The sequence below is a fragment of the Venustampulla echinocandica genome (genome assembly GCF_003357145.1).
Source record: "Venustampulla echinocandica strain BP 5553 chromosome Unknown scaffold_6, whole genome shotgun sequence".
Taxonomy (NCBI): Eukaryota; Fungi; Ascomycota; class Leotiomycetes; order Helotiales; family Pleuroascaceae; genus Venustampulla; species Venustampulla echinocandica.
Genome location: NW_022474211.1, coordinates 48,106 through 74,185, shown reverse-complemented (window position 1 = coordinate 74,185; position 26,080 = coordinate 48,106). Strand labels below are relative to the sequence as shown.

At 48.9% G+C, this 26,080-nt stretch overlaps 5 protein-coding genes across 5 annotated transcripts; 1 reads left to right on the top strand and 4 right to left on the bottom strand.

The window, feature by feature from the left end:
- Positions 1–178: 178 nt before the first annotated feature.
- Positions 179–960, bottom strand: BP5553_07449 (uncharacterized protein; the record flags this gene model as incomplete). The annotated part of the gene is made up of 3 exons (XM_032016072.1): positions 179–373; positions 429–722; positions 901–960. The coding sequence occupies 3 exons, from the start codon at positions 958–960 to the stop codon at positions 179–181; spliced, it is 549 nt and encodes a 182-aa protein (XP_031867303.1).
- Positions 961–2,623: 1,663 nt separating this feature from the next.
- On the bottom strand, positions 2,624–6,411 carry BP5553_07448 (uncharacterized protein; the record flags this gene model as incomplete). The annotated part of the gene is made up of 4 exons (XM_032016071.1): positions 2,624–3,851; positions 3,904–4,899; positions 4,957–6,085; positions 6,195–6,411. The coding sequence occupies 4 exons, from the start codon at positions 6,409–6,411 to the stop codon at positions 2,624–2,626; spliced, it is 3,570 nt and encodes a 1,189-aa protein (XP_031867302.1).
- Positions 6,412–18,942: 12,531 nt separating this feature from the next.
- BP5553_07447 (Uncharacterized protein) lies at positions 18,943–20,990 on the bottom strand (the record flags this gene model as incomplete). Its single annotated transcript, XM_032016070.1, has 3 exons — positions 18,943–20,178; positions 20,231–20,537; positions 20,590–20,990. 3 exons carry the CDS (start codon positions 20,988–20,990, stop codon positions 18,943–18,945), a joined length of 1,944 nt encoding a protein of 647 aa, XP_031867301.1.
- Positions 20,991–21,207: 217 nt separating this feature from the next.
- BP5553_07446 (uncharacterized protein) lies at positions 21,208–24,137 on the top strand (the record flags this gene model as incomplete). The annotated part of the gene is made up of 6 exons (XM_032016069.1): positions 21,208–22,041; positions 22,095–22,247; positions 22,297–22,411; positions 22,460–22,551; positions 22,602–22,787; positions 22,836–24,137. 6 exons carry the CDS (start codon positions 21,208–21,210, stop codon positions 24,135–24,137), a joined length of 2,682 nt encoding a protein of 893 aa, XP_031867300.1.
- A 366-nt stretch (positions 24,138–24,503) lies between these two features.
- Positions 24,504–25,036, bottom strand: BP5553_07445 (uncharacterized protein; the record flags this gene model as incomplete). Its single annotated transcript, XM_032016068.1, has 2 exons — positions 24,504–24,915; positions 25,005–25,036. The coding sequence occupies 2 exons, from the start codon at positions 25,034–25,036 to the stop codon at positions 24,504–24,506; spliced, it is 444 nt and encodes a 147-aa protein (XP_031867299.1).
- Between the last annotated feature and the right edge of the window lie 1,044 nt (positions 25,037–26,080).

Genomic DNA, 26,080 nt, shown 5'->3' with positions numbered 1-26,080 from the left:
CAAAAAGGAGCAGCATTGCCTCATAAAATCGAGGCTTCAGCACATGCAGCCTTCCGTCTCGTATCATTTATGACCCGTGTGATGTTTTCATAATTGGAGAACGTTTCTTTTTGTGGCTATGGACCATGTGAAACCCAGCGCAAATCAGAGGGACCTTCATGCTGCTAGCCGTAGCTGTTTACGCACCACTACCACGGCGGGGCCAATCCAGAGAGCCACCGTCTACCCAGAAGTGGCACGCCTCTTGGGCCATCACCCAATATCCATGCCTGCCATTCTTCTCCTCATATCGTATTACCGTAACGGGAATAGCCGGAAAACCTTGGGGTTTATACATGATTTCCTCGCCCTCGTTATATTTTCCCCGAGCGGGCTTTAGAAGTGTTAGCGACTAGTAATGGAAAAGAGGATAGAAGAATGGTAAATACCGCTGGAGGCTGGGTCATCTTGTAACAACTCGGGTTCGTGCTCATCTTGGAAGTGTCCTCGGTGCTGTTTTCAAGACCACGGCTGCTTTTCTTGAAATCCGAATCAGGACGCTCGGTCCCAGGCTTCTTGAGTGTAATGTGAGACTTTCTTGGATTTGGATTTGGATTTAGATTTTGGCCTGTGGACTTTGGACTTTGGTTGATGGGTATCTTCAAAACCCAGTATCCCCTTCCTTCTATCTCTTCATATATATCCCATCTCAGGACCCATTGACAAGATGTCAAATGCACCTCCTATCATCCACAGCACTTTGTGAGAAAATGAAACAAGAGTTTGATTTGAAAACATCAGGTATATTCACAGCTTTTACGTGTTCTTGCTCTTTACCTCTCTTTGATTCGCCATGAGAAATACCAAAATAGTGCCAATCAGCCTCCTGGACGTAGGGAGATTGCAGAATTGCACCAATACCGCAAAAGCAGAAAGATTTTTAGAATTGGCTGTGCAAAGCCAGCAAATAGTGATGAGCATCGTGATGTTGGTGACTATAGCGCTCATGATGACAGGTGGGCAGTTTTCCCTCCAATAATGAGCATGATGCCTCATAAAAGGAAGATGAGGCTCCTTCCCGTCACTTCCTATCCTATTTTTGATGGATTACCACGTTGAATGTTCAAGCGCATGATTAAATACTGCCATTATTTCTCCGAACTTACTAAAAGACACATCATAAAGGGACGCAAGATCCACTCTCCTACTTAGTTATTCTCTATTCATTAACAACTGGACTAAGCACCCAAGCATCATAATTAATGCCGTGGGTGTTTTCCATACCTAGCACTTGCGAGCAGTTTGCGCATAGTCAGAGCTAGCATACGAGCAAGCAGAGTTTCTACAAAATGAGTCAATAAACTTCTGCATTAGGAGAATCCTATTTCCTATCAATACGCTCCCCTAATCAGCATTATCTTCCCAATTAAAAGATTCTTTGGTTTTAAGCTCAATGGCTGATTGGGGAAGTTTGCGGATTTAGAGATATAGGTCAAATGCCTGCACCATATCTCAATAAAACATATTTTGTTGACTGGTTGAATACGAAGTCTTGCTCAATATCCCAGGTCTTTGTACATGTTGATATCTAACATCATGTGCTATAGCGGCAAGGGCTGCTGCCTTAGAATGTAGAGAGAGACACAAGCGTCTCAAGGGGCTAGAACGCAGCGAAGAGATATAAGGAACAAATAGCTGCAGCTGTGCGGCTCCTACCCGGGGGAAAAAAGGAGAGGCAGTCTTGCATAATCGTACAGTTTGCGGTAGGCGATCCAGCTAAGAAGCAATCAGGAGGAAATGCACCGGATTATAGATTTCACCCATACAAGGGTCGTAGAAATCACAGCATATTATCATCAAGAAATCTACACCACGAAATAGCACAAACATATATCGTCAACATCACAAAGGCTCCAGAGATCAATTCTGTAAAACAATGTATTGCTACATTGACACACACATGCACATCATGGGAAATCTATATACTTGCTTGCATTCTCCGGCCGTTAAAACACGCAAATCAGGCAACCAACTGTCGCCCCCTTCTGCAACACATACATACATCAAAAACTATCAGGGTGTTAAAATGGATCTGCAAGCAATGCCTATATCTCCTACTAGCCAAACGCTTTCGCAAAAATAAAAGGCATACAAGGGGACGAGACAGGTAGAGAGAGAAATGAGTAATTCCATAGCACCACCCCGCCTTCCAAACCAACCCACCCCCAGTGCCCCAAACCTCCCAAGAGACGTAGATAACGCATGTGAGATTCCGTTTAAGTTTTAAGGCCAAAAAGAGGGGTAATAAAAAATAGCTAATAAATAAGGAACCGAACGGGGTATGTTTTGGTACGTTGCGCCCAATACGTTGTGTGCGTGCCTGCTAAACCACAACCGGAATGAAAAAGTAATTATACACAGGTATTTGGTAGTCGAATGAGGGAATAATGCGCAGAACCGGCCATCTTATCGTTACGTGATTTCAAAAAAGAATATGTCGAATAAACAGAGGATAATCGGAGCCTCTCCTCTCCTCTCCTCTCCCAGAGAAAAATATGTCGGGATATCAAAGAAGTTGCAGGTACGTGGTGGAGTGAGATCGTACACTGGAGATTGGGGGTATCAGCGCCAATGATAAGGTCGTTTAACTCTCTTCCATGATTCCACCTTCGCCACCACCTTCCTCGCGCCACTCTCGACTTCGCTCAGTCATTCGCTTTACACCGGTAACTCGGCCAGACCAGAGACTTTCGACGGGAGTGCGGAAGGTATAGCCTCTCTGGCTGCTAATAATACCGATAGCTTGGAGGACGGCTTTCCTGCTATCTCGTCCGAACACTGCAGGGTGATTGATCCATTCTAAGCTGGATTCGAGTTCTGCGTCAAGAGCCGAAACGGTGATTGCGTCAATTCCAGGCGAGGAGTTCATCGATAGAGCGTCATTTGACTGGTGAGTTCGGATAGCACTCGAGGGCGTCTGGCTCATGGTAACGGTGGTTGCAGATGTGGGGGACGGGGTTCTGCGGCGATCGGGGGTGCCGGATGAGGTTGGAGATGAGGACTCTGTATTGCCAGACTGACTAGACGCCTTCATCGGGGTGGGGGGAATAGGTGGAAGGCCGCCTTTGCCTAACCCCTTCAGAATGGAGCGAGTTTCATTAAGAAGGTGCTGTGCTCGGTCATGCTGTCCCCGCGATACCAAGGTAAGCGCACGGGTAAGCATATCGGAAGTCAAGAGTTCCATTCGTCGTTGGACAACACTTGGATGTGGAGGAATAGGTGGTGAGTCCTTCCAACTAGACGATTTCTTGGAACTTGCGGGAAGCATGGTTATAGCGAGGAGGGAGGGGCGAGGAAGATGAGTTAGAGTACCATCCCGGAGGATATCGCCCCAAGTCAGGTCGGCCTGGACAAGAGGGAGTTCTTCGATGGACATTGTTCGTTGATCCTCCTGGTCAAGAGGACCACCGAGGGCTTCGAGCCCAGAAACTATTGTCTCCCAAGGGTCCTGCGGTAGTTGTTCCTGTGAAGCATTGTCCGGGGCAATAACCAATTGCACGAGAATATCCCTCTTGTCACCAAATCGAAGGTCCCCTAAGGAGGCTTCGGCATCTTTCCCTGTGGCTCGTTTCGTGATCTGAAGCGCGCCGCTGATCTTGACAAATTTTGCCGGCGATCCTTCAGGCAACCTAAGCTTCAACTTGACATTTTGATGGGACATTGATTGTAGAGAGCCCAAGCATCCAGCAACACATTCTCGCAACATCATCCAGTCCTTAACGTAGGTATAGGATGCCTTCGTTCGGGTCGATAATTCGATCATGGTATCTGGCTTGTGGGTCATTCCGAGACCAAACGAATGAATGGCGATCCTGTAATAATTAGCAAAAGGATATGATAAAAATCCGAAGAACAATAACTTACTTCGCTGCCTCAGCTCTTGATACAACGAAGTCAACACTCTCGGCATCCGAGGTTGATGAATCAGAGATCAAGAGGATTGTCGCGATTGGGTTGTTTGACTTGCGTTGCATAAGCAAGTCCATGGCCACATTCGCACCCTCGACAACATCAGCTCGGTGGCTCTTTTGACCAACAGGTCTTATCGAAGCCAAAATACCCGACCACCCGCCCCAAGTCTTTGAAGTCATGCCAACTAAGGGCGCGGCTCCGTTACTAGATCCGAACGTAACCAGACCCATGCGGTCCCGTTCTCCAAGATTTGCTACCATGAATTTTAGAGCATCCCGAACCAGGCTGATCTTGACACCCTGCATAGACGAAGATATGGGGACCACGACAACAATATCGAACGGAACGTGAACGGCTGATGGTAATCGCGTACCCTTGCCACTGTTTGTGTATTCTGTTGGTGCTGTTGTCGCCGATCTGCCCCCTCCATACGAGGAAGAATTAACAGATGAGACTCTTTTTGGATTCGAAACTCTTTGCCAATCGTCTTCCTCCGTTTCCGAGAAGTCGTAATCCGGGCTACGGACTGGGGAGCTTTCAACGGCGTTCAAGTCTAGGAGAGCTTGCTGCCATAGTTTCAACTGGTTGCGGTTCTCGAACTTGAGATGGAATGATGGCAACTCAGCTACCGAGAGACTGAGAGTCAAGATATTCTCTTCCACTGGCCTGAGATTAGACATGGTAATTCTCTCGGTCTGACCAAGGTTGGCTTTACCACTACCAGACTCGGAAACTTCGTTGAGGTGCTTTTTGATTAAAATTGAACCTTTGAGGGTGCAACGGGTGTTTTTCCGCGTTGAGGCGCCGTCATCCCAACCTGGTGGGATCGGTACTTTCTTCTCCTTGACGCAGATAAGCATCTCTGCGAAAAGAAAGCACTCCAATTCCTGCCATGATTGCTTGTCTTTTCCCACCCGGATCGTGCCGTACAGGCGAAGTTTACCAAATCTACAACCGTATTATTAGCATTCAATTGGACCAATGACGGAAATATTGAGATTTTACCGGTTGAAATCAAGCCCATGCCAATTCTCGACCCTCATGCGAAGATTCTCTGTGATCTCGTCCAAGACCTCAGGTGACTCGTAGGGATAAAAACGAGGTGCGCTCTGCGCGGGGGATGGTGGTCTGGCATAAGTATCCTCTGGACGTATCGACGGAACGGGAGGAGCGGGTCGTAAATCATCAGGATCCGGTCGCCATTTATTATCTGGAACCTCAATTGTGACGAGACAAGTCAAGGTTTGCTGGTGACGTGATCGACTCAAAGTAGGGAATTCCGACCGAACGCTAACTAACGGCGGTGGAATAGGATTCCTTGCGACACTTGCTCTGGGGCTGATGATGTTGGCTTCCATGGATTGAACATCATAGTCGTGTCGGCGTGGGGGGCCACTTGCTCCGGTGTCTGAATATCCTGCAGATGATGCAGTGCCAGTAAGTTCAGAGTCGTTTCGAGTATGTCCATTCCGTGACGAACTGCCGTATTTTTCTCGCTCCCTACTATCTCTACTATCTTTGCTGCTGCCGTTGTTGCTGCCTCTTGCATCCCGGCTGCTGTCCCTACCTTGCCGCTGAGTCTCTTCCGTGTTATGTGGCCGGACGGTTTGACTGTCCCATGGAGTCGGGGTGGTTTGTTGTGATCTGGACATGCCTTCGCTCGTGGAGACTGACCGCACAATGCTACTTAGCTTCTCTGCAAAATAACGCAAATCAGTAAGCTGGCAGGAGAACGAACCCTCGTCGAAACTCTTACCAATATCCAACACATTCCCGCCTCTACTTGTATCCAGGCCCAATGGTGCATTGCAAGTCGGGCAGTACTGCGACTCAAACTCCTTAATGTACTCATAGAAACAGGCCTCGTGGGAAACATGGCCACACGAGAACTGGAGGATGCGTTCGCCGCGAAGGGTGTGCTCTAATGGTTCCTCGCAGACCGCACACTCACTGCCGACGAACGTTCGCTCGCGCCGCGTGCGGCTCCTATCCGTATCCAACATTCCTGCCATTCCACCACCGGCTCGATTGCGGAGGTCTCGAGACCCTCTACTGCTCCCCGACGTCAGCGACGATGAGGAGGAAGCGGGCGGTCGAGGGTGTGAACGGGATGATCCAGCGCCGGCACGGGTATCTGTTTGTAGGAAACGGGTCAGTGAACAATGTTTGGATCTAAGAGTGCATGCGTTTAAAGTTGAACGGAAGAGTGTTGTAGATTATGTTAGAACTTGGTAGCTGCGTACCAGGTTTTGGGTGCGATCCTGCAACCCGGCTGCTGCTCTGAGATTCCTTGGCCTTGCCCTTCTCTCGCCTCCTGTTTCCCTTATTCGGAGGGGCAAGGAGTCCAAGCTCATACAACGCCGAGAACAACTGGTGGTCGTCTTCCGAATAGTCTTTCTTATGAGTGGTCCTAGCGGGGGCACGATCGGAAACGCTACTGCCCAAATAGTTTTTCGACATGTAACGGGGTTTGCTGCCGGGATACAGAGTCTCAGCAGCCAGGAGATAGAATGGAATCCGCTGCCTTGGGTTAGGTTTTGCGACAGTCGGGGCAAGGTTGTGTAGCTGCCCGTAGAAGTTCTATATAATTCAATAAAAAGGTTGGGGGGGGGAACTAGCGAGATATAACTCTGTGCCCAGATAGCTGTTGGTCTCGGGTTGGTATTGCCTTAAAGCGGGCCACGGGAGTTATTGTTGGAGATATTGCCCTCTATCTGTATCTGTATAGCAGTGCTGGGGCGACAATGGCAGCGGGAAAGGCAATGGCGTCTCCTCGACTTCCACCTGACAGTCAACGAGTGACACAATGACGGAGAGCCGTATCCGCTCTGTCTGACGGGGGAGAGTTGGGGTCGGACGTTGATGGAGGCAGTCAGCGATGCCAGTAGGCGGCGGGCGGGGATTGTTGCACAAGGAGGAATCGAGTCCAGTCTCTGGCGGCCGGCCTTTCTAAGGGGGCTTTCTGGGTTCTTTCTGGGTCGAGTTTCGAGTTGTGGAATATGGAGTCTGAAGGGACGAAGGGGGGCCGGCAGCAACGAGGTTTCCAAACGGGAAGGGTACTTCATATTGGCCATCCAGCCATCGCTCGGTCGCCATGCCTCGCTCTTGCTCGCTAGCCAACCTTACTTTTAGTCGTTCGTGGGTGGGATCTTGGCAAGTTGCGCCTCGCGACCTGGGGGCATCCTTGAGATGGCTCTTCCCTCCTCCCTGATTCCCTGTCTCGGGGCTTTTCCCTGGGCTTGTCTGAATTTCGGGTCCCTCCCTGAGGGGGAATGGACACATTCGGAATCTCGGGAGCACAGGCAGGGGTCCTGGGGAGATGGAGCAAGTGGATGTCCTGGAGCCCTGGGAGAGGCACCGGAGAGGCACTGAAGGGCGTTGTGACGTTGTGGAGTTGTGATTCGAACTGCACGGTACAGTAGTGCTGCTGTGTGGTTGTGCAGGACGCATAGGGGTGCGATGGGTAATGATGCATTGCGGTACGTACTGCAGCCTGTGGGTACAGTACTGTACGGTACGGAGTTAGTGCTCTGGCGGTAGTAGGGTCTTGCTATTAGTGCTGGACTGTGGCTACCTAGGGAGTTAGCAGCTAGCAAGTAGTGGGCGGGCAGTGGACCTAGTGGAACAGGACGTAGCATTCGGTGGGCAGCAGTATATAATACCCCGGAGAGGACTGAATGGTGCAATGACAATGCCCCTCTCTGCTCGCAATCCTTTCGTCCAGGAATTTGTACGCCGCAAGTACTCTGCAGACTGTGCAGCACAAGACTTCAGTACCGCAATGCTTCGTAAAGTACCGCAGTACTACTTGCTGCACAGTACGTCCCAGCATTGCCCGAGGGGGGTTAGACAAGGCCAGGAGCCCTGACGAGGTGGATGATGATTGATGGTCCAGCAGTGGCAGTGGCAGTGGCAGTGGCAGCCGCTGCTCCTGTGGCTGGCCTCAGGGTTCATATGCAAGCGGTGCCTGTCGAGCTGGTGTTGCTCCTGGAAACTCCTTGTTCTTTCACGTAACCCAGGGGATGCGATGCTCTGCAGGGTCTGCACAGTCACGGCGCAGGCCTGGCCATGATGGTTTTTATTGCCGCTGCAGTTTACGTCGTATGTCAGTAAGGAGTTTCCTCACTGGCAGGTACGAGTACTGCTGTAGCACTGGTAGAGGCGAGACAGCACAACTACCCCGTAGGCACCTAGATGGGCGCCGAGTAAGAGAGAGACGCTTGTCCTGTCGAAGTAGGTAGCTAATCTTTCGAGAGCACCTATCGGGCGTATACAGAGTAGGCCTTGGAAGAGTCCAGTCAGAGCGCCCGGTTGCGGTGTTCCGTACACCCTTTAGTACAGAAGTACCTTGCCTTCTGCGAAGTCAATACCTCGTAGGGCGTTGTGCCCAATCATTCCATATCAGTGCCTTCGAAGTATGGCCGTTGCGGACTTCCAGCATTACTGCTGCACCGAGCTGGAACTACGGCAACAAGCCGCCCTGTTTTCGCTCTCAGGTCCTATCAGCTTCAGGCTCAGGCTCAGGTTCAGCAGCACTCGAACGACGTCGCATGCTGAAAGGATAAAGGCCTGCTCTGCCGTCGACTCATATATTAATTCGACTTTGCAATAAATCTTCACGATCGCTTGCTTGCTTGCAAAATGCTGCCGCTCTCTTCTTGATTGTTATGCTTCATACGTACTGTACTACGTGCAGACTTCTTGCGTTCTGTGGTAACCAGCAAGCCACACGAGGCGCAGGCCTGTCCGGCAGCCAGCTGATGCAGGTAACAAAGCAGCCTGAATGATGTCCGACTGAGGAATTGGTAGCTTCTTCGGCCTGTAGAGGTACTTTCGGGCCTCTTTCGTCAACCAAGTCTCCCCAAGACACGGGATACGGCACCAGGAACTGTCCCCGTCCCTCAGATGGCACACTCGCACCATCTGCGTATTCCGGCGAGCTGCGGTATGCTCTGTAGGCTCATATAAACTTTAATGCCTCGTTACCTCTGCAGCACCAAGGCCGCGTGTTCTGGCGTTCCCAATTTCAAGGCTCCCGGAGGTCTCTGTACTCAGCTACCTATCCGCGAATATTGATCGACTAGGCAGCGTAGGGTCCGGACCACAATCCGGACGTAGCGCAAGTACAGGAGTTCGCAGTGCGGAGCACAGGAGTAGTAACTACTGGCGTACAAACTATTTCAACTCAGGAGGGATTGTTTCTGAGAAAGCCCCTGTTTCGTTTCTCCATGGCCATGGGGTATGCGGGCCTAAGAAGCCCAGGGAGCAGGCGCAATAGGCCCTGATTGCACGGGGAGAGGTTCCGGGGCCAAACTGAAAGGCTCTCCGTTGAAAAGTAACCTCTCTTTTCACATGGGACCCATTCGAATGGCGTTATCAGATCGGTTGGACTTTGGAACCGGGCGTGGGTGAAGTACCGCCACCACTCTGGCATCCTGGACGGAGGCCCGAGCCATCTGAAGATGCCAGTGGCGCTGTCCTCTACCGATCTTCTAGACTTTTAGTTCCAGCGGGTTTTCTTTTTGATACGAAATCATACGATATAAGGAAGCTGGCATGGGAGATGGTAGTCTGCTAGGAACATAAACCATGGATTCCGGCGCGATATCAACGATCTCTCCGCACGTAATCTGAAACCATCTCCGCGACTCGTTCGTTTCTCGTAGTTTCCTGTTTCCGGAACGTGGGGATGGTGTGCCTATCCCCCAAAAAGAACTCTTCATTCTGCCGGGTGGCTGCTTCGAAAATTAATGAATATCACTCGACATAAGAGAGAAGATCAGACCGGCTTTTCAAGATGCGCCTCGTTAAAAATATAAGGTTGTATGCTTTGGCTTCCGATGGACGGGTTGGTGGATCTTCTTTTCCGGAAAATTGGTCCATTCTTTGTGGTGTGGGCTTCCCAGGTCCAGCATTCTAACGACGAACGATATAATAGAACGTGCACCACTATTGCAATTGCCACATGGCAATGTTTCAGATCACTCGGACGAACTATCATGCTTCGTACCGTAGATTTCGTATAGTGGCGGCATGCTTCTCCGATATCGAACACAATGGGCTCATTCCTCGGTCTTGTTGCCCTGTACTCACAACTGTAAGCGATATCAAAGACTCGATGTACGTAGGTAAGGTACGGATGACCTTTCGTTGTTGACAAGCCCTGAGCAGGACCTGCAAGCGCTTCAAAGGACGATAATAATGACAACCTCGCCAATGCACCCCAACAATAAAATGCAGAAAGCAAAGTTGCAGCGCATATTAAAGTGGAGGTTAGTCGGGGGTGGTCGATGATCCAAATTTGGACCGGGAAAAGTTACAAATACATGACTACTCCGTACAAGTACGAGAGAGCATGCGCGGCTACGATGCCACACAAACCACCTTGCAGATCGAAAAAGAAAGGCGCAAACAAGCAATCATTCAATGCTGATGGCAATAATATGCGTCATGGACTCAACAATACCGTTTCGATTTAATTGCTTCTTGTCACCATGTAGCGGCCTTCAGGGAAGGGGCATTTCCCAGACAGAGAGGCACACGACTCGACTCTCGAGTCGAGAGTCTCCCAGCCGCAAGCAGTGTAACCAACCACCATCGCAACAACATCTCGATTTAGAAAGCGGGTATCGGATATCCTAGAGTGCCATGGACTCAACCGCCAACGATGGTGGATGGTAAACGGCTACCGTGCCGCAGTCTTACCGCATCGCCCAACACAAGCAGATCGCTCAGGCCAGAGGTTCAACTGCCGAAGGCTAGACTTATGTTGCCACCATATGAGGTGCGAGTGTGAAGACTTTAAGAACTCAACTCCTTGTGAATAGTTTCACAGTCTGCCAAGCGCTTCTGGGATCGTCAAAACCCTTTGTCCCGTCGCAGGAACTCAAAACCGTCCGGTCTTTTACCCAGCCTGTCCCAACCTATCTCGCCATTGGCCCAAGAACCGTTTACCTAAGGTGCGGGCCGAGGTGGCTACTGTTTGTTACCATTGTTCTCACTCGAAGTTGCTTAATCGTCGGTTCCATAATTTATAGGACCAAGGGCCACAAGCAAATATCTACAGTAGGACGACGATCTGGAGCCGAGAACCAAATGCAGACGATCAGGGGGATACTGAATCCCGCGAATCGTATATTCTCCCCTGATTACTTATTTGCTTCATTACTATGCAGTTTATACCCTGAGGATCGCCCTCCATGTCAGGCCACGGAGTATCAACGCCCTTGCCTCATTGCCACCGCTCATTTATTTGCCCCTGTCAACTAAAAGGAAGTACAGAGCAGCCTTTTGCTTTTCAGCAGAAGAAACAACCTAGCAAAGCATCATGGCCCCACCAAAAGAAATACCAAACGCGCAAAGTAGTTATGATAAATCAAACTCCCCAGACGTTTTCAACTTTCCTAGGTGTTGGTTGCCATTCATCCCCAATCCTCTAGGAATCGCTCACCCTATCACTCCGTTATTACGCGCATGCAAAGACTCGTATTACAATCTATAATTCTCCATCGGGGATGGTTGGCGCCATCCCGTGCGAATCACCCGCCCCATCCAGCGATCCATCAGTGATGGCCAAGAATGGCAATGCCTATTTATCCAAAGTGTGGCCCCCATATTACCTCTACCAAGCTTCGTGCTCAGTTGGATAGCTGCTAATCCGACTGCATGTCAACTGTCGTGATAGAGTGCGCCGGACCTTTTCGTCATGCTTTGCATGTATGTGCTCTGTCCAGACCTCTCGCGTGGAGTGTGTGTGACGACCACTTTCAAAGATTTGCGACCAATAAAACAGAAAATGGGTATCTCGAAAACCCAGAGAAACGCCTGCCCGAGAAAGCGCTGAATCCCTCAATCCATTCGCGTATTTATTTTCGTCCCAGCCAGGTCGGGGTTCCGTTCCCTGGGCAATAATCATACGCTTCCAGATGCACTCCTCCAGCACATTCAATGTCAAACACCAAGCTTCACACCCACCTTCCCAATCGGTCTGCGGATCAGTTTGAGGTGGGACGCCGATTTCATCTACTGGCCATTTTCTGGCAAGTGTCAAGGAACAGCGTCCGAGACGGTCAGGAACCAATCTCACGCCTATCTAAGGAGAACGTGGCTCACGCGTGGTTCGCGGGCTCGTGGTGCGTTGAGTTACTTTTCTGATTGGACCCGGCGACGACACTCGTCCCGGCGGCGCAACCCTCATCCTGAATCCTTAAATAGGTAATAATGAGGAACTTCGCGAGCAGGCTGATGATGTATCTCATTCAGATATTGCACGATGTTACTCGAGGCAATTTTGCCGGAGAATCGGACTGAGAGACCGGTCGCAACACTTTCAATGCCCTACTGAAGTTCTGCTTAATCTATAGAACAATAGGTTAAGGTGCAGCTTCGCACCGGAGAAAGCCGCCTCTTCGTTGGTAGGTAATCGGAGAACACCGTCTGCTACTCTATTCTTAGTATTTCTTTTTAAATTGTCTTCGCAAAGTCTCAGCTTGGTTCCTTGGTTCCTTGGTTTCCAGATCGTTTAGTCAACCTTTCATCCGAGAGCGAGATCTGGTGACCCGCAAGCTTTGCAATGTTATTACCATTTTGTCGTTTCTGACGCCACGAGTCAGTACTCGACCTTAATTTTTCAAATCTCTGTCATACGGCTGAAATTCCGTCACAGTGTCTCATACTTTCCGTTGCATTCAGTAGAACACCGCTTGGGTATCGCGTGGCATTCCAGCTGCCAAGCGGACCCTTTGTTACCCTATCGGAAACCCCACAGCTGATCCCATCCACCAACCCAGTCCGTTGGGAGATATGTCAAGAGCGAACGTTCTACGCTTGTTCTAAAGCAACTCCACCAGCGATCCGCAAGATGCGATTTGGCCAGCGAATTCCTTAGCTGAACCGCCAAACGAAGCGTCCAAGGTCAACTTGAATAACGTAGCGGGGCCATTCGCAGTGGCTGAGACCTTCGCACGTTTTCCACCGTCAGCCTTTGTCGAATTCCCGGATTGCACCAGTCAATTCATTGGATCGTGAGGAAAATGGGAAATGACCCCATCGCTAGTTATGTATTATTGGTCTTGCTACTACAAGCTCGGTGGAGTACTCCGTAAGCTGGAGGTCCGACCGGCCGCACCGTGGAAAGCTACTTTGGCTAGGAAAGGGGTTGGTGATAGGATACTCCCTGCTGTGCTTTACTTCTGGCACTTCATGCCAATAATGGGCACAAATTCTCAGCATCTATTTCCAGATCTACAATTACTGTGTGGGACTTCAAAACACGAGGTATCGCCTCGAACTTCCGCTTATCTTATCCCACGTTCACAACCCCGCCGCCGCACGTTACACTTATCACTTCCCATGCATTAACTGATTTGGCCACCGACGGTGCCGCAATACAATGCAGTAGAAGCAGAGAACGGCGATCATCAGCATCTCGAAGTATGCATCCGAGCACGCGCATAGGGGGCAAGGCGCATGGCGCATTATTGTTGCGCCCTAATACCAATAGATCGGTCGGATGCAATACTGAAAAGGGTGGAGCAAGGTGCACTGACCTATGCGTTCGCTCGCCGTTAGGTTCCGGGATCCTTATACATCCTTCCAGGTGTCACAGTTGCAAGGTGCTATTTTGATGGTGGTGCTCCTTCGTGTTATATAAGGATTTCAGTATGATTCCTGGATGACGATGGAGATGTCAGACGAGTATGAGGAACCCCAGTTGCGGCCGACGCAGAAAGAGAGTTTTCCCCTCGTGGCCTGCTTACTATCCGTAATGGCCCACATTCATGTTGGGTACTTAGAGCATGGAGGCGTCTAATGCTGACTTGATTATCATTATTTATTGACAGCCTCACAGCAACAGTGTGGCTTTAAAAAGCTTCGAGCCATATGCCGGAAATCCTTCCTTCCAGAACACCCTAAACTCCTGTTCGGTCTTACTCCGATGACCCGAATTTCCCGGCTGGCTTCCTTCAGTAGCCTTTTTTACTAAATCGGGATATCACAGCCTCTAAATAAATACCAGCTTTGCTTACAAGGTACTGCCACATGAAGGATTGCCTCCACACCCATTTAATTCAATTATTTATGATTATTTTCTGGAAGTCCCTCACCAAGCCTCCACACTGGAAGCCATCTGGAGCGAGCCGATTCTCGGTCCCTTTAACGCAACGTCGCCGATCTGCCCTTCTTTTGGCCGCCACCTGGTGTCCTCGGGCGCTCTTTTGATTCAGATCGCCTCAGATCCATCACGTCACAATCATATCTGGCCGATCTATCCCGTAATATGACCGTACCCCTAGTAAGGCGATCATAGAATACCTAGCAAACATCCCTATTGACCGGCCACAGTACGGAGTAACCTCATGCGCCACAACACAAATTAAATTTTGGATCTGTTACAGAACTCCGCCTCACCTCTTGTTTCAGTATCCCAAATAATAGGTTTTGCCGGGCGGGTGCCTGAAGATTTTTAATAGTCTAGGATGATTGCCTCCTCCGTAAGTAGTAGACTCCCTAAGAAACGCATCGCAATTCCCCGCATTTTTCAATATAATTCTACAGGGACGGGATCTGTCTAAGTGGCCGTTTATCTTCCCCTTTCCATTAGCGGAGGTATTATTAAATGGAATGACTACTGTCCTGACAAGAACACGCTTATTTCCCGTCTCCGAGCTTGCGGGCACTGACTGGCTGTTCCACGTGGTTTTCTCCACCACTGGAGCCTATTCGTTGAGGCATACGATAGGCATATGTTTCACCTTCCTTCTATGGCGTCTCTCTAGTTCGCGTGTTAATCCCCACCATTCCAACGCAAAAAGGGGTATGGCCAACATCCTCGATCTAGAATTGCAAGCGGCAATTCGTAGCTCGCGGGTTCATACATCCTCTCAGCCTGCTTTACCTGTGCTCTAGATCAACGTCTTCTCAGTGTGCGTGCTTGCGGCATCTCTGTTCCTCTTTCCTCTTTCCTCTCGAGAGTCTTTCTTCGTCGATGTGTGCATATCCCAATGCGAATAAGCTTGCGAGATTGTCGATCTTCAACTCACTGCCGGAAGATCAAATTGGCACCGTTCTCGGACACCTACTCTTGCTGACGTTGCAATCAATGGTGTTCCAGTGCTCTAGCGGTGCATCGGGCGCCCAGCCTTGCGAGTATATAATTAAAAACGGACAAGTGTCTGTGCGATTGCAGATGCACGTTCGCATTTCGATAAGGCACGGCCCTCTTTATGTCATAATACGAAAAGCTAGAAGTTTTCAAGAATCTTTTATGTCTCACTATATCCCAGCCCAGGGGTGGACGTTTTCCTCGGGGACCACATAGCGGTTTAGCTTGCTTAAGCAAGCCCAGGAAAGGAGTATACGGAGGGATAGTCCGTATCCGTTTTCAGACTCGGTTGTTTCTACCGGCTACGTAGTAAGAGCCGTATGTAAACTATTCTTGTCACAAGTGGACTACAGATCATTCCCTCTTGTACGTAGTATCCGGCATGCATATAAAGCTTCCACTAGTTGCCACCACCACGGGGCCCGAGAGCAAGTGGCGTGCATACGAGCGTGCGCGAGGCCTTCGCCCTCGTGGTATGAACGAGGTGATCTCCTGCAAGGTTCTCCACGGACAGCAACAAAGTGAGCACAGGCGCTGATTGCTTTACCATGTGAAAAGATTCGGGCAATTCAAAGGCGTGGCTATGACGTGGTAAGGGTTCACTTGCGTTCCTTTGCAGATAACCACTCGATAGTTTGGGCAGTACCAAATCGCTCTTCTTCCTCACACCATTCGATGGTTCGGCAGTCCCAAATCGCGCTTTCTTCCTCCATATCTGTTTCTAACCACTTCGTTAAATGTTGCCGGCTGTTACCGTCTAGCTACCTAAACTCCACGGCGGGATGTGTTTACGTAGTACAGTATAAATAGGTATAAGTATGCATGTCAGATGCTACGTGAGCTCAGGGCCGGCGGGCAGTCCCTTACTTTGCCGCCCTTTTGCAGAATGCCGTAATGTACTCCTTGAGATAAGCACCAAGGATGGCCGACTTTACTCCTTGACGGTATGAACTATAGCGCCACCAGGCCTTGCTGTTTAAGCATGAACCAGTAGGTCCGAGACAGGTACGGAGTACGTACTTGCCTCAAGATCCTCTAACGAGTAATTCATTCCCTATATTTCCTTCTATAGCCCTAAAGTCTACATACCTCTTTTGCTCCAATACATCCTCATGACTCAACTTTAACCCTCTCCAATTGTGTATCATTCACGCTCCACAGTCGCTTCTTCAAGCAACTAAAATGGTCCAAAAGACCATCTTGCAAATAATGTACGTATTCCAAACTGGGCCGTGGAACCCCCACACACTTCCAATAATGCAAGAACAACAACAGCAACCTCACTACTCCACCAAGCCGCAGCCACAAACGCCGCAGTGCCGCTTTTCGTGCACCTGATCCAGTAATGGCGATATCTCCCTAAGCCCATTGCACTCGGATTTGGGACATTTCCCCAATGAAGTGCGCTCCCTGTTTGAAGGTATCCTAGAGCCAGGTGGCATAACTGGGATATTGCTGAAGATTGGGTCGTAGCCAATGCGAACATGGGGTCCGTGAGAGAGGGCTGAGGGACTTAGACTCTGAGTGGCCGTTTCGTGAATGGGGGGGTCCCGGTTGGCTCCCTCGCATTGCTACAAATGGACAGCCTGGTACTTCGTACGCTTGGACAACTTGCTTGGAAACGGATACCAACTGGACTTGAGTTTTGTTTGGTGATGATGGATGCCGTCTTCGGGAGTTCTGGGGTTTGCAGGTTCTCCGGCCATCGGGGTATCAGGGACCCAGGTGGCGTGGATTTGGTGTACGGGAGCCGCCTGCTTGGGCCGCCCATGCCCTGCGAAATAGAAAAGATGTGAGACTCGTGGCTACGTTGTGAGACGCGCGCGAATGGGGGACTGGTGTGCTATGAATGACGGGAGGTGCCGGTTGGTTAGGGATTATGTGGACGTTGTGTTTTGCGGCGTAGAAGGTAATATCAGGACATTCCATGCGTCTGCGGGCATGCTTACGTTGACTTGACGTGAAATTTTGGAGGATCTTTTCTGGGGATGTGGCCCGAGAGCTACAAGATGGTGTGGGTGTCTCTGATTGAATTGGCCGTTAAGTCAACTGCAGATATGCCTTCGAGTGTGAAACGCCACTGGTGGTGCAGAACCAAGTTTCATAGAGCTTGGGCATTTTCGTGGCTTGAGGCTCGAGATGAAATCATTAAACGTATGTTTTTAGATGATTGGTAGAGTTTGATTTCTTGAATGTTATATATCAGCAGATACCACGCCACCATGCGCGTCGTTCTGAATACAGAATTCCAGAGGGCATCAAGGGCCGGTGATCCGTCCAAGGCATTTTCATCATCTTATGATGTAAATCTGACGGGATTAGTCTTGGAACGCGGCTATCCTTTCCCCAGTAAAAGTCATGCGAATATATACGTAAAGCAGCGGCTCAAAAAGGATACTTCGTAAGTACCCATATGGAAGGACAGTAACAGCCCTGAAACTATATCTTAGGCTCACTAAGTTCCCCTCCCCATTGGCTTAGACATGCAAGATATTTTTCATATCAAAGTCTCTCAAAGCTAATCTATGGCACTCAGCCTAAGGTTAAATGAATAACGAGGCTCTAAATAATATTCTCTAACGTTGGAGTCTCCAGATGTAAAATGCTCCTCCATTCTCAGTTTCGTTGATCTTATCTTATCCTTCAAAATAAATAGTGATGAAGCAATAATATTCCGTACTATTAATCTAGGCTATAGTAATCCTAGATGTAGAATAGTCTTCCTACCAGTGGCAAGTCTGAAACTCAATATAAATTAGTTAAGCTTGTGGAATATTCTTTTGATATGCTACGTAGGGCTCTAGTAGGGCAGCCAGAATAGCTTATCTGAGGTCAAAGGGTATGGAGTGCCTCTGATCGTAGCATGTTCCTCCTATTCTTTTGGATTTTTGGGGTGCTTTGATAGTGGCCCCCTCACTTGATGTACGGCTATCTTGTTGCGAGAGAGCATCTGCGTTGATTTTATTAGAGATACGGGTGAGTATCGAGCGCTATATTCTTAGTAGAGTATTGAATATAGGGCGCCGTCAATGGCTAGAAATTTTTATTTGAGGTGGTTGTTCTTTTAAAGTGTGGATGTTGAGCTTGTGAGGAGAATAGAAATTATAATACTACATTTAATATTTGGAAGAGAGGTAATTGTAAGGCAATATTGCGCTTGCCAAATCTCCTTCCCCTGAGAGTCTGAAAATATAGTTGGAAAGCGAAGGGTGTATAAATCTCCATAGTGAAGCGTCAAATATTATGTGTTATCCATGACATATTCGAAGACACGGGCATTCAGTATTCAGGATCGGTCCGCTTATTGGCTATATATGATGTCTTTAAACTGGTCAAATTAACTCCTGGAATTTGGTAATATTTCAGGGCAATAGGGTAGAGCTATGCTGAGCTGTAGTTCTCCTAGAAGAATCTCCTAATTTGAGATCTATCTTCGACGACTAGAAAAACTCTACCATACTTCGACCAACAACAGCTAAGTAAAGTATCGTATCCCTAATTCGTCCGAGCCGGGCCACTCCTGAAGTAATACTGCCTTTACTGGCATGATAAACATTGGGTATTGAAGCTACTGTTTAACAATTCCGTCGATATTCATCGATCCAGGTTCGGCATTTCGTCCATGCGGCTCGTACAGATTGATATCATGGCAACCAAATGAATTTCCGGATTCGTCTTAATCAATATATCTTGATGTGGGATAATAATATCTGAGCTAGCCCAAAACTCCAAGTTCCCCTGGAAATCTCATGCGGAGTAGCATGGAAGGAAGCCCCAGCTGGAGGCCAACCTAAATTATGGCTTTAAATAAATCCCAGATTTGTGACACTTTGAGCTTGATTGTGGCCAGCTTCGATTTCTGGCGGTAATTGCTGGGCTTGTCATAATCATCGAACCGCCCGTAAGTTCTCTAACTCCAGTGACACATCCTCCAACAGATCTAGTAAATCAGCAGCCTCTGTTGAACTTATGTTTTTAACTAGAACCTCTAGCTGATTCACAAGGCCTAGTAGAGCTGGAATGCTGGTGACATATCGTTTTTGCACTCCTTGTGCTGCTTTCGAAAGAATCGCCGTCGAAAGCTGGAGAACCCCAATCTGAAACTCAAGAACCAAAGGAGGTGTATTGGCCGCTGCCTTCATGGATGCTGCCAACCCAATGACCGCCATCCATTCTTCATTTGGAAGATATGTTGATGGATGATCTATGACACTCAGTAAAACACGGACAATCTCAAGTCCTCGGGAGGCTTCCGAAATAGTAAGTGGGCTGGTCTGGATCGTTGATTCCAGGTCATTAAATAACACCATCCAACCGTTGTGCTCAAGAAATCCTTCCACGCCACGCTCTGAAAGTAGAATGGGATCCAGAGCAAGCAAGACTGGATAGCGGAAATCAAGTGTTCCTTCAGCGCTTCCATTGTAAAGTTCAACGAGCATATCCATCAAGCCAGAACTCTCATTGCGTAGATTATCATTCTCGTCCTCTCGGATCCAGATAGCCAGAACTCTAATGCCAGCCAAAACCAAGGGATCAGCCACTACATCAGCTTCCTTTGAATCCCAAGTCAATGTGAGTCTTTTGCCCCCTAAGCTGGCAGCAGTTCCTGCACGGGCTTCGGGATGCAACCCAGACGCCCCGGCAATAGACGCATCCCATCTATCTCGAAGATATTCAATCATAAGAGACATTGTTTCGGAAATATCTTTCCGCAACTTCAGCAATAGGTCTGGTGGCATGCTGAAGGAGGGATGACTGGCTTCGTCATCGAGACTCCTGATTAGAAATCCTATGAAAGACGAGAGGATATCACACGTAGCTGCTAGCCGCTGAGATATGGAATAATACTCGGTACTATTGAGTTGCGAAAGCAATGAGGGGAATGATGAGCGTAAATCGATAAGGAGAAGATTGATTAAAAGGTACGAAAATGGTTTGCTGTCTTCGGTCTTCAAGATGCTATCTTTGAACAGCAGAATGGGGCATTGCACCGGATATGCTTGGAGTAAAACAGCAGCCAGTTTACTATAGGCAGCTCGACCAGCTGCGGTAGGTTTTTTCGAGACAAGGTTGCGTAGACTTGATACAAGAGGTACAAGCCAATTTGCCTCCGGGGATAGAGTCTAGGGTTGGTTAGATATGAGTCAACTGATAGCTTGAACTAGGAATGCTTACTTCAGCTGGTAACTTTGGGAGGAAATCGGCAACAGACTGCATCAAAGTGACTGCGTCTGTTTGTTTGAATACAACAACAAGTTTTGTAAGCACATTGTCAATGCTTTGCCGGACTGCTGGTATTTCGGTGTTAACCGTTGAAGCATTGAGCCATGTGTAACTGAGAATATCGAGCACAAGTGAGTGCTGAGTAGCAATCTCGATCAAGGGCGATAAGTCTTGCACACGTAACATCTCTAAAGCACCTTCGGGCTGGCTAACAATGGTCAAAAGACTTTGTAAAATCAACTCTGTGGTGCTCGAAGTGCTAAGCCATGTTAGTTAGGCCGTGATATCGAACAATGAGCGGGTCTACTAACCTTCGAATGAGTGCCTTGACAAGTGGATCTATCCTCCCAGTGAGCCTTCTCTCTTTGAGAGCATCTTGAGGTAGTAATTTGGAAAAGGTATGAATAACAGCTACAGCAAGATCAACCATCTCTTTCGCCTCTATTTTGCTAATTTTTTCATTTTCTTGGGCTTGAAGAAGGCGATCCAAGAACTTCGGTGACATGGCTTCCCAGAGGACACGCAATTTTTCTGGGTCCTGAACTAGCTGGCCATTGTCAAGCACACTCTTGAGAAGGGCGAGACCAACAAATCTAGATGTGTCGTTTTTCGTTTTGAGAAGTTCTTGCATCTTCTCAAATGCCGCCGATGGATCAGCTAGAGCCGCGGATTCCGCAGGGGGATTCGACGTGGTTACATCCTTCTCAGCCATTTTGATAGTCGTCTAATGTACTTGCTCTTAGATTCATGAAAGTACGAAACTGGAGAAGATGGAATATATTGACATCAGCGCCACTCCAGGTTCAAGGATGTGGGGTTTACCCGAGAATTTGCCGAGATGTCAGCCTCGAAGGGGTACAAGACGACATTAATTCCATAGGGGATAACATACACGCCCAAATCAACGATATGCGCCAGCAGCCTTGAATATGGCAAGCTCATCGACGAGCTATATGCAGCCTACATCGCAGAGCAGTTCATCGTCAAGCCAAAGCCCCTTACACCAACCAACCGTCGAAGACAACACCGATAGCGACTCCGATAGCGATGATCCTGTCGCAAGGCATATGAGGAACGAGGCATTGATTGCTGAGGACCCTCTAGAGCTTGATGGCGAGCAGATGGTATCATTCAAGCGCAAACAAAAGCAAGGTTCTGCATCGAGGTTTCTGTCGGCATTTTCTGGCAGTGGTGCCTCGTCACAACAAGCTACGCCTTCCCCCAGATATGGGTCTCCGAATCCCAACGGAGGCCGGCCGCAGAACTTGGTGTTAGGCGTTGGAGGTACGGATAGCCTAAATAATGCCCAGCCAAAAGATGGAGGCCCACTGGACTGGAATGTTGAGGGCCCGGGTCGAAGAGTCGGATATGAGGATATGACTGCAATTGATTGGATTTTCGAATATACCAAGGAACGACAACGGCTTCGCATGCTATACTCGAAGGCTACTGGATTGTTAGGCTACGTCCAGAAATCACTGGATGCCAGTCAAATATGGGTTGTCCTAATTCTGACTGGACTTGCCGCGGGTGTTCTCGCTGCAACAATAGACATTGCCAGCGACTGGCTTGCGGATATAAAGACGGGATACTGTACTGCAGGAGAGGATGGCGGGGGCTTTTATTTAAACAAATATTTCTGTTGCTACGGGTATGATGGGATTGCACAATGTCGGGATTGGGTCCCATGGAGTCTTGCGTTGCATATTACGTCTGGTGGGGGTAAATGGTTTGTAGAATATTTCTTTTATATCGCGTTTTCGGTATGTTCCCATCTTGCTGGATTTTGGAGTTTCGCTGACTCGTCCGTTGAAAGATACTTTTTGCTATTTCTGCAACTGTCTTGGTAAAGGAATACGCCGTGTACGCAAAGCACAGTGGGATTCCCGAGATTAAGACGGTGCTGGGAGGCTTCGTCATCCGGCGTTTTATGGGAACCTGGACGTTAGTTATAAAGTCCCTTGGACTGGTAAGTCAAATCATTGGGGTTTCGGATCGTCATTTACTAACTTTGATAGTGTCTTGCAGTTGCATCTGGAATGTGGCTGGGAAAAGAAGGTCCACTTGTCCATGTTGCATGCTGTTGTGCCAACCTTTTCATGAGGATTTTTCCGAGCATCAATGGGAATGAGGGTAAGTCTGGTTAAGTTGTTGCTTTTACCAGTGTCTAACGACTCTTAGCTCGCAAACGGGAGGTTCTCTCTGCTGCGGCTGCGGCGGGCATATCCGTTGCGTTTGGCTCTCCAATCGGAGGGGTCCTTTTCAGTCTCGAAGTTAGTTGAATACCTCTAGCTGTGCGGCTCTTATTCTAACATGGAACTAGCAACTATCTTATTATTTCCCGGATAAGACCATGTGGGAGAGCTTTGTTTGCGCCATGACAGCTGCCGTAACGTTGCAAGCATTCGATCCATTTAGAAGTGGAACGCTTGTTATGTATCAAGTAACCTATAGTGCTGGGTGGCATGGTTTTGAGCTGATTCCTTTTGTAATACTGGGAATATTAGGGGTAAGTAAAAGTGGATTGCGGCATGAATCTTATCTAACTCTCTGTTAGGGCGTTTATGGAGGGCTGTTCATCAAATTGAACATGAAGATCGCTCAATGGAGACAATCTACCGGATGGCTACCTGGGCCAATTATCCAAGTCCTCCTCGTCGCGCTCGTTACCGCTCTTGTCAACTACCCCAACCTTTATATGCGAGCACAGTCCTCCGAACTCGTGTACTCTCTTTTTGCGGAGTGCTCTAAAGTACGCGATGATCAGTTTGGGTTGTGCAAGACTGGAGCTGGTTCGGCTAGCACCGTACTCTTACTGCTCTTTGCCGCCATACTAGGCTTCTTTCTAGCCTCAATCACGTTTGGCCTTCTGATACCGGCAGGTATCATTCTGCCTTCCATGGCTATAGGTGCTCTCGTTGGGCGAGCCGTCGGAATTATCATGGATATCTGGGTCCACAACCACCCGACCTTTTTCCCATTCGCATCATGCCAACCAGATGTTCCCTGTGTCATACCGGGAACATATGCGATTATCGGTGCAGCGGCAGCACTTGGTGGCGTTACTAGAATGACAGTGTCGATCGTCGTAATCATGTTTGAGCTCACTGGAGCTCTCACCTACGTTCTCCCCATCATGATTGCTGTCATGTTCAGCAAATGGGTAGGAGACGCATTTGGCAGACGCGGCATCTACGAAAGTTGGATCCACTTCAATGGGTATCCTTTCCTCGACAATAGCGACGAAACCCTCATCCCAGATATACCCGCCAGCCAAATCATGACTCGGATTGAGGATCTCGTTGTCCTTACAGCAACGGGGCATACTATAAAATCCTTAAGAGGCATCCTCGCAACACACCCCTATCGCAGCTTTCCAGTGATCTCAGAACCACGAGAAGCTATACTGCTAGGATACATCTCCCGGGCAGAACTAGAGTATAACCTCCATACTTCAACCCAACCCCCACGTTCACTTTCCCCAGAAACAGAAGCCTACTTCTCGCATCAGCCCCTCGCCGACCCCCGGACGACGCTTGACCTCCGACAATGGATGGACCAAACGCCACTCACCCTCCCCTCACGCTCAAGTCTCCTTCTCACCGCGAACTACTTCCAAAAACTCGGCCTACGATACGTCCTCTTTAGCGACCGGGGTGTTTTGCAGGGTCTTCTTACCAAGAAAGATGTATGGTACGTGCTGAATGGGGCGGAGGAGACGAGGAAGACGGCTGGCATAGTTAGGACTTCGGACTTGGGCGCGGATGAGCATGGTGAGGGGAGGGGCTTGTTAGATAGCAGTCGAGAAAATAGTGAGGATGGGACACAGATTAATTCTGGGGATACGCCGATTTTATGACGCTACTCAGGTATAAATACGTCTGAGTTGTAATATATAGTACTAAACATCCTTTTCTGACCTCTAAGATGTTGGTAACCTGTAGAGCATTGCATGCTTTATTGCATACTGTCGTCATGTTTGTGCACCGCTACTACTAACTATTTTAATAGACCTTAATGATCTCTGTAGGCAGAGCTATTAGAAATTTGGATGTTACTAACTCCTACATCGACCATCCGCGGAGCGTCGCTTCTCACTTTAACAACTTTTTGATAGATATTGATCGGCTATCTACGTCAATCATACAAGCCCGCAAGGAGGCACCGTCAAATGACCTATTACATGTACACGCCAATCCAGACTTCGGCCCTTCCCTCCACATTATCACCATCCCATCACCAGCGAAAGACCAGTGTATCCCGCCAAACCAATCAACCCCAGCTGCGCAATCCAGAATGGCATACCCTTCAATCTGCCCTTGCCATCGCCACCACCGCTAGAATAACCCACCATATAAACATATCTGAAGACCGTCCAGGTGGCACCCAAAGAGGCCGCCGCGAGGGGGAACCGCAAGCCTCCGATTAGCATTGCTGCGACTGCGGTGGGCTGGTTCTCGATGAAGTTCGCGTGGCTGCGCTGCGCACAATTGAATTTCTGGGCTGCCTCATCGGTGCGGTCGGCGGGCGCGTAGCCTGCTGGGTAGGCCACTTTGGCTGCTTTGCGGTATTTGCCTGAGTTGGCGCCGTGGACGAAGTTCATGAAGAAGGTAGAGGTTGCGGCGAGGAGGACGTAGCTATACGCGGATATTTGGGTTAGCATTGCTTTTGCGCCGGAAGAGATAGGAGAAGTAATTGGATCGTAGTGAAGGGAAGAGCGCCATACCCATAGTTGGGGTCAATTGCAATGGTAGCCATTATTGCGGTTTGTTGATTGAATAGTCTGGTTTGGTGTTTAGGACAAGTCTGTGTTGTGAGGAGCTTTAAAGTTGTTTATTTAGTCTGGAGGAATGGAGAAAAGCTTGTACTCTCAAGAATTTATAAGGGAAACCGGATTTGATTAAAGGAGACGTGGTCTAACGGTTGCCTCCCTACATATGGAACAAGCAATTGCTAGTGACAGATGATGCTCATTCTGGAATCAATTAGAATCCGTAACTCCGCGCCGAGGGGCGGCCAAGTGGCTAAAGGAGTCTATGGTTGCGCCGGCGCCGACGGTAAAGCCCATAAAACTCTCCGGAGGCAGGGAGAGACGGCGCTCATTGGTAACGATCGCTAATAATTGCATTGCGACTCTATCTCACCCTCCCACTATCATCGAAGGGGACGCGTCGCAATCAGGGTAGCCTGGCGTGGGGAATGGAGTCACCACCCGCCGTATGGATGGATATGCTGTGCGATGATGGGAAGCCAATTGTGCGACGTCGCATGACGTCTGCAAGAAACAAGTTCTGTGTCGTGCACGACTCGGGAAGTGATCGCTGTTGGCTGCAGTGCAACTTAGCACCTGAAATGCAATGGGTTCTCCCAACCTGGAGATGAGAAAGTATCCATCTTTTGACCAGGTATTCGAGGACATGTGTCTCTCACAGAGGAAGAGTTGGAGATCGAAGAGGGGGGGGGAACCGTTTTATATGTCGTGTTGCTGTTCCGCCGCCACGGTTATGTCAACATGATTACTCTAACCTATTTTCAGCACGAGTTAAAGCACGCAATTCTCTTGCTTTACTAGTCATCGGCCATTTTTCATGCGACTTCATTGGGGGACCCCTCGCAAGGCGAGTTATCTCCTTCGGTGATGATCCAGCTGCCTTCCGATAAGCAGCCCGGCGTGGTTGTGTATTTAAGCTCCAATTGGGCAGAGAAAGCCCAGATATCTAGGCAACGGAAGCCACTGAACTGCTAGTGGTCAATCCTTTTTGAGCTTCACATCAAAGCCTTCCTTATCATCGTAACTATTTC